The following is a 13,555-nucleotide window of genomic DNA, read 5'->3' on the forward strand; positions in this document are numbered from 1 at the left end:
CACTGCAGTGGGTTCCAATGCTTCACCTGAGTGGCCATTTAACCTGTGTGAGCCGAAATGGTGAATGTGGACAGATTACTTGACTGCTGGGCTGTTAGAAGCAGGGCCCCGCTTCTCCCATGCACCAGTCACTGGATAATGACCAATAACCATTCCCCCATCTCCTTTAAGTTCAGGGATGATGCAACCAATGGTCAAACCTTAAACAGCAGCTGTGTCTAAGCTCCGCATGCTCCATTGCAGCCCACTGCCATGTTAAAGTACTACAGGTGTGTCTAACACTGGCACTCACCGCAGCTTTTCACACAGGGGAGTGGGGGAGACTTCTGCACAGGAGACCACAAGCACAAGGTAATACCTATCTTACACCACTGGGTTACGGGGATGTCTCTCAAGCCCAGATCTTAATGAGGCAAACTGCATCGACACCAAAGAGTTCTTGCTAATGCCTGGTCCGCAGATACAAGTTTACACCGGTCATTTTTTCACAACTCCTTTTGTTACAGCGTTAGTGCTGGGAAGTCAGGGATTGCTAAAAAAAATCACATCCGCCAGCCTCCAACCCACACTGCCACTGGGGTGGGCAAATACTGTGGCCAGGACTTCAGCCCCATATTGATCTGCAATAGAAGCAGAGCAGCTGAAGGAATGACCAATGTCATCTCACCAAATCAAGCAGACTTCATAGCAACATGGGTGCTCCAGTGCTTGTTGACCCAAGTTCACTTTAAAAGCTGAATAAGAATGTCTCTCCTCAAGGGGAGGGAGCTCACATCAGATACGCTCCCCATTTCCTCTTGAAGAAATGAATGATAGTAGTTTAGAGAGAGAGAGAGACCTGAGCTAGGATTAGCTGTACCTTGTCCTTTTCTCTCTGGATGTTACTCTCCAGCTCCAAAAGTTTCTCCTCCAACTGCTCAATGATCTCCTGCTCTTGCCGGATTTGAGCAATTTCAGATTCCCGCTCTCCCTGGAGCAGGGCCCGCTCCATCTCTGCCTGCAGAGAACATTGAAGGAATCACAATCCATGTTGCTCACAAGTACATTGCTTACATTTATATAGTGCCCACCACAACCTCAGGAGGTCCTGAAGTGCCTTACAGCCAATGCAGTGCTTTTTTTCCCCCCAAGTGTAGCCACTGTCATAATGTAGGAAAAGCAGCAACCAAATTTGTGCACAGCAAGATCCCACTAACAACAAGGTGAATCAAGGTTGAGAGGTATATACTGACCCAGGTCATGTACCATTTTAAAGTTTATTCCAATTGCCAGAGAGGCCCCAAACCTGAGAATGTAGGTTGGTCAACCCTCCAGGAGGTCCTGGAGTCTCCAACAATTAAAGATTAATCTCCAGGCCCACCTGCTGCAAATAAAGCCCGGGAGGAAAGTCAGTGGAACGTTAAACAAAACCGTGTTTCCTTTTCATTTTGTTGAAACATTTTCATTTTTAGTTGTAAAAATATCTGAGATGGGGGAGAGAAGGGCGTTTCACTAACAAGGACTTGCATTTATATAGTGCCTTAAAACTTCCCAAGGATGGTCCAGGATAACTCCAACAGGGTAACAATGGGCAGATTTTATGCCCACCCCAAGGTGTGTTTGAAGGGAGGGCATTTAATGGGCTGGGAGGGTACTGGGTGGGGACTCCACCACCTTCCTGCCTCTGCCTGATTAAGTCTGTGGCAGGAAGGCCTGTCCCACTGTCAATTGAGGTCCTTAAGTGGGCAACTAATGCCCATTTAAGGGCCTCAACCCCACTGCTGCTGGTGCTAAACCAGCAGTGGGCGAGGAATTTGCCATGCAGGAAGGATAACGAGCAAACCCTTGTAAGATTCAGGGGGGCTGGGCAGGGGTCCCTGGTTCGAAGTTACTCAGTGCCTGATTGAGAGACCCAGCATTGAGAAGGGATGTGGCCCAAACCCCTCCCCTTGCTGCCGACTCCCCTCTCTCGCGACCCCACCCCCCTTCCTGCCTTCACTCACCCGTGGCCTGGGTTCCCTCAGCGGCCCTAGGCCTCTGTCTCTGGGTGCAATATTGGCAACTGCCGGCAAGGGAAAGCTGCCGGCCCCTGATTGGCAAACGCGGTTTCCGCCCCAAGGGTCCTCAATCTTGGGGGGAGCCCTGCTGCTGTCCAGTAAAGTGCCTGGCTTGGCACTTCATTCTGGAGGACCTTTAGCAAAGGAGGCAATGTGGGACTCCTGCGAGCTCCCTAGTGGGCAGGCAAAACCCCCATCGCCTTGCTTAAATATCGCCCAACGAGTCTGTTTGCTTTTTGACTGGCGGCGGGAAAGCAGTGCACCCGGAGGATGGACCAGCGATGGGAGTGTGGGGGTGGGACGGATCAAGTTTGGAAGGTCATGTGATGAAATCTCTGGGGATATGCCCAGAGTTGGCAAAGCTACGAGACTGGAGTTTTTAAAAATCGCTGACAGCTGATTACGGGGAAATTCCCCAGTCAATGCAAATCAGACATGAGTAAAGGAAAAGACTGAGATGAGTAAAATAGGGTGAAAACCTACCTCACGACTGGATTCCTCAAGTTGCTGGTCAAGCTCTTTGATTCTCTGTTTGAGTTCATCCACTGATGTGAGCACTCTGACCCTCTCCTCCTCGAGGTAGGCTACCTGCTGGACTGATTGAGCACCCGTTGAATCTTCATGCTGCTTAGAACAAAAACATAAGAATGGATGAGAGAAAAAAAATAGAAAAATTGAGTCATAGGGCCCAAAAGGGGGCCATTTGGCCCATCACGGCTTGTGCTAGCACTTGGAAAGATTCTACCTAATCAGTCCCACTCCCCTGCTTTCTCCATAACACCCTGAAAATGTTTTCCCTTCAAGTATCTATCGAATTTTCTTTTGAAAGTTCCTTTAGAATCTGCTTTCAGGCAGCACGTTCCAGATCACAACTGGCTGTGTAAAAAAAGGTGTCCTAGTGTCACCTCTGATTTTTCTGCCAATAACCTTAAATCTGTGTCCTCTGGTTACCACCAGTGAGCTTTCAGTTCGCCTGTTTCTCCACCCCGACCCCACTCTGGCTACTGTCTCCTACACTGTTCCAATGAAGCTCAACAGAAGTTTGAGGGACAGCGCCTCGTCTTTTCCATTTAGCACTTTACAGATTTCTAAACTCAACACTGAGTTCAACAATGTCAGATCACAATCTCTTTTGATTCTTCTTTTGGGATTTTGAGCTCTCCTAGACACTGTTTTGGTTCTGCGCCATCATCCCTTTTATCATTTAATCCGTTTAGCCTTCCATCCTATCTCTAACCTGCCCTTTTACCCTACCTCCTGCCCCTTTCCCTGCCTCTGTACTTGCTTAAAACCTATTACTATAACTTATCCAGTTGATATGAAAGTTCATTGATCTTTTTAAAAAAAAATTTTATGGGATGTGGGCATCGCTGGGAAGGCCAACATTTGTTGCCCATCCCCAATTACTACAACTGAGTGGCTTGCTCGGCCATTTCAGAGAGCAGTTAAGAACAAACTACAATGCTGTGTGTCTGCAGACACGTGTAGGCCAGACCAGGTAAGGATGGCAGATTTCCTTTCTTAAAGGACAGTAGTGAGCCAGATGGGTTTTTACGATAATAGGGGATCACTATTACTGAGACTAGCTTTCAGATGCAGATTTTTAAAAATTAATTAAATTAGCCACCTGCCATGGTAGGATTTGAATCCATGTTCCTCAGAGCCTCAAGATTATTAGCCCAGTGACATTACCACTATGCCACCATCTAATTTGAAATAGTAACTTGCTATTGCCCTCTGCACAGGTGCTGCCTGACCTGCTGAGTATTTCCAGAATTTTCTGTTTTTATTCCATGTTATGCTGCTTGCTGATCCCCAAATATGGAAAGCAACTCATTCCTGAACACTTTTAAAAGCACACATGACTAGTGTCACACCCATTGGGAAAAGCTAAAATTGCTCCAGAGAAAGTTTCTATCTTTCTGTACCGAGCGTAAGGTCTGGTTCACACCGTCTTACCTCATGATGAGTGCTCTCTGTGCTGCTGCACTCTTCCTTCAGGTTTTCCTCATCCGACCTCTCCAGAGCCTCCCGAGATTTCTGAATGCTGGGATCAGCAGGCTGTGACAGAGCAGGTTCCCTGAACCCTTTCCCCCCGCTGCTCCTCTCCATCGAGGTCCCTCTGCTGGCTGTGGTGGGGGCAGGGTCTGCTGTGCTGGGGTAAAACCTCTGCTCGTCAATATGGAGTTGCTCATTGTCCTGGTTCGCCTTCCCTATGTCCGGTGCAGTGGAGGTGTCAGTTTTTGTGTACTCCGCACACAGATTCAGGATGGTTTCAAGGCGCTGTCGTTCCTGAGGGTCAGAAATAAAGACCTGAAGTGCTGAGATATGTCATCCTGCTCCTCTCTTTAGAGAAAAAAATATCCCAAAGTTGCTTTACAATCTGAGCGTGCGGCACTCTGAGTGCCAGAGAAGTGACCAAATGGGTGGTAATTAGAAGGCTTTTGATGGCAGGGGCAGAGGATATGAAAGGGGCTATATAAGATCATAAGAAATAGGGGCAGGAGTAGGCCATTCAGTCCATCGAGTCTGCTCCGCCATTCAATTAGTTCATGGTTGGTCTGATTGTGACCTCATTTCCACTCTCCTGGCTGCTCCCAAAAATCCTTAACTCCCTGTTGATCAAAAACCTGTCTAACTCAGCCCTGAATATACTCCGTGCAGCCTCCACTCTTCTCTGTGGTAGAGCATTTCAAACACTGACAGCTGCCTAAGAGAGAAATTCCTCCCTTATCTCTGTCTTAAATGGGAGACCCTTTATTTTTAAACTGTGCCCCCTAGATTCTAGATTTGTCCACAAGAGGAAACAGCCAGTGCACAACAAGCTCCCAAAGACAGCAATGTGATAATGACCAGTTTATCTGTTTATTAGAGATGTTAGTTGAGGGATAAATATTTGCCAGAACTCTGGGAAGCTGGTTGTTGACGGGGAGCTGGGGGGGAGAGATCTCCTGTTTTTCTTCAACAACTGCAGTGCTGAGGGAGTGCTGCGCTGTTACAGGTGCTGTCTTTCAGATGTGACATTAAACTTATGAGATGAGATGCCTGCTCCCTCAGGTGGACATAAGGGGCTCCTTGGCAATCTTCCTGAAGAAAAGCAAGCTTCTTTTATATCTTGAGCAGGCTTCTTTCACAACTAACTGAGAGAGCAGGCACATTCATTCAGGCAACTTAAGGTCTCTGCAGATCATTGCAAAAGAACAAATTTGCATTTACTTAGCCCCTTTCATGTCCTCACACCAATGAATTACTTTAACAGGACAGCATCTCTTGTTTTGTAGTCAGGAGAGAGATGGCCTTATAAGGGAAATTGGGAGATATTCTGTGGAACATGGTGATTCTATCAATGATTCCATCACACTGGATTATTGGTGCTTCACCTTGTCCTATCTTTGAGAGTCATGAATAATCCTGCACCCATTTCCATGGAACCAGTCTGCTCATGTTTATAGGCACCCCCGACAGCCAACTAGAACACAACAAAATCCCACAAACAGCAATGAGTGAGGTAAGTGCAGTTAATCTGTTGGCTGAGGAATAAATATTGGTCAGGACAGAGGGGTGGGCTCCTTCCTGATCTTCTTCGAGAAGACTGGTATGGAATCTCTTATATTCACCTGAGGGAGCAGATATCTCATCAGTTTAACATCTCATCTGAAAGACGGCACCTCTGACAGTTCAGCACTCCCTCAATACTGCACTTACCATGAATCCTCAGGTAGTATGATCTGCCCTATTTGATTGAGAGAGACAAAATACCCTGGACACCCCAGCTTATAAGAATAAATTAGTGTCAGACAGAAAATAATCACAAAAGTTTCTGGAATGCTGGCAGATCCCATCTGGAATATTGCAAGCAGTTCTGGAACCACACCATAGGAAGGATAAATTAGCCTCAGAGGAAGTGCTGTGGCGATTTAACAGAATCGTAGCTGGACTCTAAGGGTTACATTTCAAGGAGAGATTACGCAAACGACAGTCATATTCCCTGGAATTTAGAAAGTTAAAGGGTGATTGGATCGTGGTTTTCAAGACATAAAGGGGAACGGAAAGAGTAGATCAAAATAAACTATTTCTGCTGGTTGGTGTTGTATGTTCAGTGGGTCTCACAAAGAGGTTCTGAGTCTTGTATGGTTGAATATTAAGTGTTTATTGGTAACACATAACTATGTACAGATATAAAGGGTATAGCCCAAGCTGTGAACTAACCCCACGCTTGCTTCTACACAGGTCTCCGCACAGTCCACAACTGACCTTAGTCTCAGGATACGTGTTTCTTTAAATCACACCGTGGGTGGTACTGTTTCCCAGTCCCACATTAACCCTTGCTCTGCCAGATACCCTTATAGTATGGGCGGAACTTTACACTAGCGAGATTTTACGGTCCCACTGAAGTCAGTGGGCTTTTGAACGACTCGCCACATTTTCATAACATTCTGCCCTTCGGTTGGGGAGTCTAGGACTAGGGGCCGTAGTCTAAAAATTAGAGCCAGACCTTTCAGGAGTGAAATTAGGAAACATTTCTAATTACAAAGGGTGATTGGAGTTTGGAACTCTTTGTAATAAACAGCAATTGACGCAAGATCATTTGTTAATTTTAAATCTGAGCTTGATAGATTTTTGTTAACCATAGGCAGAAAGGAATATGGAACAAAATTGGATAAATGGAGTTAGGTCACAGATCAGCCATGATCTAATTAAATGGCAGAGCAGGCTCAAGGGGCTGAATGGCCTCCCTCCTGATCCTTGTTGCTTAAATACCATCCTGAACCTTCGAAGATCTCAGACCAATGCCCTCTTCCTATTGCAGAGTGACAACAGAAAGCATCTGGACATTGAAGCAATGGAATCAAACCCCTAACCACCATCACTGGAGAGAAAAAATCAACTGTGCAAGCTCGTCCTGTGCAATTATTTAAAAGTCACGATTCATCATTTTCTTTCTGTCTGAAGAACCTAAAGGTGGCATAAGATTGGTATGAGACTGAGGGGTGACCTGATAGAGGTCTTTAAAATTAGGAAAAGGTTTTATAGGGTAGACACAAAGAAGGTTCACTAGGTTGATCCTGGTGTGGAGGGATTTTCTTATGAGGAGAGGTTGAGTAGGTTGGGCCTGTACTCATAGGAATTTAGAAGAATGAGAGGCGACCTTATTGAAACATATAAGATTCTTAGGGGCTTGACAGGGTAGATGCTGAGAGGTTGTTTCCCCTCGTGGGAGAGTTTAGGACCAGAGGGCATAATCTCAGAAATGAGGAGGAATTTATTCTCTCAAAGGGTAGTCAATCTGTGGAATTCTTTACTGCAAAGGGCTGTAGAGGTTGGATCGTTAAGTATTTTCAAGGCTGAGATACACAGATTTTTAATCAGCAAGGGAATCAAGGGTTATGGGAAAAAGGCAGGAGAGTGGAGTTGAGAATTATCAGATCAGCCGTGATCTCATTGAATGGCAGAGCAGACTCGATGGGCTGAATGTTCTACTTCTGCTCCTATGTCTTATGGTCTAATTATGGTTGCGCAAGACGCCAGATTTAGACGACATAAATAAGGGACAGTCACTAATAAATTCCGGAGAAAGTGGTTTACCCAGAGTGTGGTGTGGATGTGGAACTAGCTACCACAGGGAGTAGTACAGTCACAGTCATACTGGTAAGTCAACCGCTTGACTTGTTTGGGAACGTACTGTACCGAAAGGAAATGTTTCACCAGGGGAACAGTATCAGTTGCATTCAATTCGCATTTTCTGCATCACAGGCATTTACTGATCACCGCTCAGCTGTACAGAGGGCTGAATAAATGGTGGTCCAGATGTTATGAAGATTTATTTCTGAATTCCTTGTTCTCTTTCTCTTGTTTTGGCAACCTGACGGATATTTTCTGAGTGAAACAGCCACTGAACAACAACAACAGCAACTTGCATTTATATAGCACCTCTACCGAGGCACTTCCCAGGAGCATTACCAAACGAAACTTTATACTGACCCACATAAAGAGATATTAGGACAGGCTTGTGAGGCAGGTCTTAAGGAGGGTTTTAAAGGGGGAGAGAGAGGCGGAGAGGCAGAGGAGTTTAGGGAACTTATTAACGCTGGCAGCTGAAGGCACGGCCACTAGTGGTCGAGTGGAGGGAATAGGTGATGTGAAGTAGGCCTGAGTTGGAGGAGCACAGAGAGATCACGGAGGAGGCAAGGCCACAGAGGGAACTGAACACAAAGACTAGAATATTAAAACTGAGGCATTGCCAAACTGGGAGCCAATGTAGGTTAGTGTCCACAGGGATGATGGATAAACAGGACTTGGTGTGAGCTAGGAGGTGGACAGCAGAATTTTGGTTGAACTCAATCTTACGGACGGTGGAAGATTGGAGGCGAGCCTAGAGAGCACTGGAATAGTCAAATTAAATTGTTATCACATGGAGTAGTTAAAGTGAATAGCAGAGATATATTTAAGGGGAAGCTGGATAAATACACGTGGGAAAAAGGAATAGAAGGGTATGCTGATAGGGTGAGATGATGTATGGTAAAAGGAGATAAAAACAAAAAAACTGCGGATGCTGGAAATCCAAAACAAAAACAGAATTACCTGGAAAAACTCAGCAGGTCTGGCAGCATCGGCGGAGAAGAAAAGAGTTGACGTTTCGAGTCCTCATGACCCTTCGACAGAACTTGCGTTCGAGTCCAAGAAAGAGTTGAAATATAAGCTGGTTTAAGGTGTGTGTGTGGGGGGCGGAGAGATAGAGAGACAAAGAGGTGGAGGGGGGGGGCGGTTGGGGGGGTGTGGTTGTAGGGACAAACAAGCAGTGATAGAAGCAGATCATCAAAAGATGTCAACGACAATAGTACAATAGAACACATAGGTGTTAAAATTAAAGTTGGTGATATTATCTAAACGAATGTGCTAATTAAGAATGGATGGTAGGGCACTCAAGGTATAGCTCTAGTGGGTTTTTTTTTATATAATGGAAATAGGTGAAATAGGTGGGAAAAGGAAAATCTTTATAATTTATTGGAATAAAAAAAAAGGGGAAGGGGGAAACAGAAAGGGGGTGGGGATGGGGGAGGGAGCTTACGACCTAAAGTTGTTGAATTCAATATTCAGTCCAGAAGGCTGTAAAGTCCCTAGTCGGAAGATGAGGTGTTGTTCCTCCAGTTTGCGTTGGGCTTCACTGGAACAATGCAGCAAGCCAAGGACAGACATGTGGGCAAGAGAGCAGGGTGGAGTGTTGAAATGGCAAGCGACAGGGAGGTTTGGGTCATTCTTGCGGACAGACCGCAGGTGTTCTGCAAAGCGGTCGCCCAGTTTACGTTTGGTCTCTCCAATGTAGAGGAGACCACATTGGGAGCAACGGATGCAGTAGACTAAGTTGGGGGAAATGCAAGTGAAATGCTGCTTCACTTGAAAGGAGTGTTTGGGTCCTTGGACGGTGAGGAGAGAGGAAGTGAAGGGGCAGGTATTGCATTTTTTGCGTGGGCATGGGGTGGTGCCATAGGAGGGGGTTGAGGAGTAGGGGGTGATGGAGGAGTGGACCAGGGTGTCCCGGAGGGAGCGATCCCTACGGAATGCCGATAAGGGGGGTGAAGGGAAGATGTGTTTGGTGGTGGCATCATGCTGGAGTTGGCGGAAATGGCGGAGGATGATCCTTTGAATGCGGAGGCTGATGGGGTGATAAGTGAGGACAAGGGGGACCCTATCATGTTTCTGGGAGGGAGGAGAAGGCGTGAGGGCGGATGCGCGGGAGATGGGCCGGACACGGTTGAGGGCCCTGTCAACGACCGTGGGTGGAAAACCTCGGTTAAGGAAGAAGGAGGACATGTCAGAGGAACTGTTTTTGAATGTAGCATCATCGGAACAGATGCGACGGAGGCGAAGGAACTGAGAGAATGGGATGGAGTCCTTACAGGAAACAGGGTGTGAGGAGCTGTAGTCGAGATAGCTGTGGGAGTCGGTGGGTTTGTAATGGATATTGGTGGACAGTCTATCACCAGAGATTGAGACAGAGAGGTCAAGGAAGGGAAGGGAAGTGTCAGAGATGGACCACGTGAAAATGATGGAGGGGTGGAGATTGGAAGCAAAATTAATAAATTTTTCCAAGTCCTGACGAGAGCATGAAGCGGCACCGAAGTAATCATCGATGTACCGGAGAAAGAGTTGTGGAAGGGGGCCGGAGTAGGACTGCAACAAGGAATGTTCCACATACCCCATAAAGAGACAGGCATAGCTGGGGCCCATGCGGGTACCCATAGCCACACCTTTTATTTGGAGGAAGTGAGAGGAGTTGAAGGAGAAATTGTTCAGTGTGAGAACAAGTTCAGCCAGACGGAGGAGAGTAGTGGTGGATGGGGATTGTTCGGGCCTCTGTTCGAGGAAGAAGCTAAGGGCCCTCAGACCATCCTGGTGGGGGATGGAGGTGTAGAGGGATTGGACGTCCATGGTGAAGAGTAATCGGTTGGGGCCAGGGAACTGGAAATTGTTGATGTGACGTAAGGTGTCAGAGGAATCACGGATGTAGGTGGGAAGGGACTGTCTGACATGTCCTCCTTCTTCCTTAACCGAGGTTTTCCACCCACGGTCGTTGACAGGGCCCTCAACCGTGTCCGGCCCATCTCCCGCGCATCCGCCCTCACGCCTTCTCCTCCCTCCCAGAAACATGATAGGGTCCCCCTTGTCCTCACTTACCACCCCACCAGCCTCCGCATTCAAAGGATCATCCTCCGCCATTTCCGCCAACTCCAGCATGATGCCACCACCAAACACATCTTCCCTTCACCCCCCTTATCGGCATTCCGTAGGGATCGCTCCCTCCGGGACACCCTGGTCCACTCCTCCATCACCCCCTACTCCTCAACCCCCTCCTATGGCACCACCCCATGCCCACGCAAAAAATGCAATACCTGCCCCTTCACTTCCTCTCTCCTCACCGTCCAAGGACCCAAACACTCCTTTCAAGTGAAGCAGCATTTCACTTGCATTTCCCCCAACTTAGTCTACTGCATCCGTTGCTCCCACTGTGGTCTCCTCTACATTGGAGAGACCAAACGTAAACTGGGTGACCGCTTTGCAGAACACCTGCGGTCTGTCCGCAAGAATGACCCAAACCTCCCTGTCGCTTGCCATTTCAACACTCCACCCTGCTCTCTTGCCCACATGTCTGTCCTTGGCTTGCTGCATTGTTCCAGTGAAGCCCAACGCAAACTGGAGGAACAACACCTCATCTTCCGACTAGGGACTTTACAGCCTTCTGGACTGAATATTGAATTCAACAACTTTAGGTCGTAAGCTCCCTCCCCCATCCCCACCCCCTTTCTGTTTCCCCCTTCCCCTTTTTTTTTATTCCAATAAATTATAAAGATTTTCCTTTTCCCACCTATTTCACCTATTTCCATTATATAAAAAAAACCCACTAGAGCTATACCTTGAGTGCCCTACCATCCATTCTTAATTAGCACATTCGTTTAGATAATATCACCAACTTTAATTTTAACACCTATGTGTTCTATTGTACTATTGTCGTTGACATCTTTTGATGATCTGCTTCTATCACTGCTTGTTTGTCCCTACAACCACACCCCCCCAACCGCCCCCCCCTCCACCTCTTTGTCTCTCTATCTCTCCGCCCCCCACACACACACCTTAAACCAGCTCATATTTCAACTCTTTCTTGGACTCGAACGCAAGTTCTGTCGAAGGGTCATGAGGACTCGAAACGTCAACTCTTTTCTTCTCCGCCGATGCTGCCAGACCTGCTGAGTTTTTCCAGGTAATTCTGTTTTTGTTATGGTAAAAGGAGGCTCATTTGAAGAATAATTACAGGCATAGGCTGGTTGGGCTGAATGGCCTGTTTCTGTGCCATACACTGGATGTAACTGGATGATCTCCAGCAGTACAAGCAGCAGCAGCAGCTCCCTGCGCTTGAATTTTTAAAATTCTCTCTTGGGATGTGAGCATCGCTGGCAAGGGCAGCATTTATTGCTCATCCCTAATTACCCTTAAGCAGGTGGTGGTAAAGCAGCTTCTTAAACTGCTGCAGTCCATATGTTGTAGGTACAGGATCCAGGATTCTGAATCCTGTTGCACACCTTACTGTTCAAATACCTCAGCTTTGCTTCAACACAACAATTCAAATATTTATCACCAAATAGCAGTATATTCCAAGACAATCCCTCTACAAAAGAGAACGTAGTGTGGGTTTCCGGACATTTCTGGACAATTGGAGCTGGGTATTTAATGGTGGACAATATGAAGAACACAGAATGGGGCCAATGCTCGACTACTTATTGAAATCAATTCTTGCTGTCATGTCTCGAGATACTCTTCCAGTGCCTCTCCCTCTCTTTCCAATTCCAGGCTAGATATGTGGAAAAATCTGGCCTTGACCTTACTCATTCCCTCTGACCTCTCTCATCCTGTCAAAATGTTCCTCTTGTTTTTCACCACTAGCTCTCTCACACTCACCTACACAGGCTTCCTGATTTCTTTACTCTCACTGTTTTCAAATCAAACCTCAATGTTTCACTCCCTTTTCTTTTATTCTTTCACGGGATGTGAGTGTCGTTGGCTAGGCCAGCATTTGTTGCCGATCCCTCGCTGCCCTTGAGAAAGTGGTGGTGAGCTGCCTTCTTGAACCACTCCAGTCCATGTGGGTTTAGGTGCACCTTTAGTGCTGTTAGGGACGGATTTAATTTATTATCTAATTTATTCATGTTAAGGACTTTGAAACTGTGGGACTCCTCACCTCACTCAGTCTTCCATTATCCTTATGAACTGCTGGCATTTCTAACCCAAGACTACCATCAGAAAGGCCTACTCCCTAATTCACCTGGTGTGTTCTCTCTCTCTCTCTCCTACTCTATTCTCCCACCCTTGCTGCTGTCCTGCACAACAGGTCTTGGACCTTCACCTGGATTCCTCAATCTTAAATAACAAAACTTCCCTGCACCCTCCTGTGTACGGTTACTGATAACTCCGCCCCGAGAACTGTTTGCACTGCCAATAAATCATTATTCTCAATACAAGGAGCAATTAACTTGAGTACAAACTTTGGCCATTATTGTTCAGCAGTGCAAGAGTTAACTGAAAAGCTTCCTTCTCACTCCAAGAACTAATAGTCCACAGAAGGCACTTACGCACTGATCCATCTGCAAGCCCAGTTTCAGGTTCTTTCTGAATTTCCACGTCCATTTGATGGCGAGGAGATTTTGTTTCAAAAATTGGAAGAGAGCTTCTCGCACGTACACTCCCCACAGTGCCCTGCCTTCTTCCCTTCCCACTTTCAACCTGTCAAAACACATAAGCTCCTTCGCAGCTCACGGCCGTTCCTTCAAGGTCACGTGACACACACCAATCAGAACAAACATCATGGGTCAGGTGCCTCCCATGACAACCTGTGTGGATTTCAAACCAGCTACTGCGTTCTGAGGTAAACTTTTATGGCCCTGCTTTTAGACTGGAAGACTGCAACCAGGAGGCCTAAAGGAAGCTGTCAGGAGGTGTAGGTTGAAGTTCCACTCCAAAGGCTGAGA

At 46.8% G+C, this 13,555-nt stretch overlaps 1 protein-coding gene across 8 annotated transcripts in view; it reads right to left on the reverse strand.

Moving 5' to 3' along the window:
* Window positions 1-13,555, reverse strand: part of LOC121269665 (pleckstrin homology-like domain family B member 1) — a 331,530-nt gene that overhangs the window by 95,306 nt on the left and 222,669 nt on the right. For all 8 annotated transcript variants that reach the window (XM_041174450.1, XM_041174453.1, XM_041174451.1 and 5 more), the window contains 3 exons: window positions 3,996-4,328; window positions 2,520-2,660; window positions 860-997 (listed from right to left, as the gene is read on the reverse strand). In XM_041174450.1, the coding sequence (XP_041030384.1) occupies window positions 860-997; window positions 2,520-2,660; window positions 3,996-4,328 (612 nt within the window). The remainder of the gene's footprint in view (window positions 1-859; window positions 998-2,519; window positions 2,661-3,995; window positions 4,329-13,555) is intronic.

This window comes from Carcharodon carcharias, chromosome 25 (genome assembly GCF_017639515.1).
Source record: "Carcharodon carcharias isolate sCarCar2 chromosome 25, sCarCar2.pri, whole genome shotgun sequence".
NCBI lineage: Eukaryota > Metazoa > Chordata > Chondrichthyes > Lamniformes > Lamnidae > Carcharodon > Carcharodon carcharias.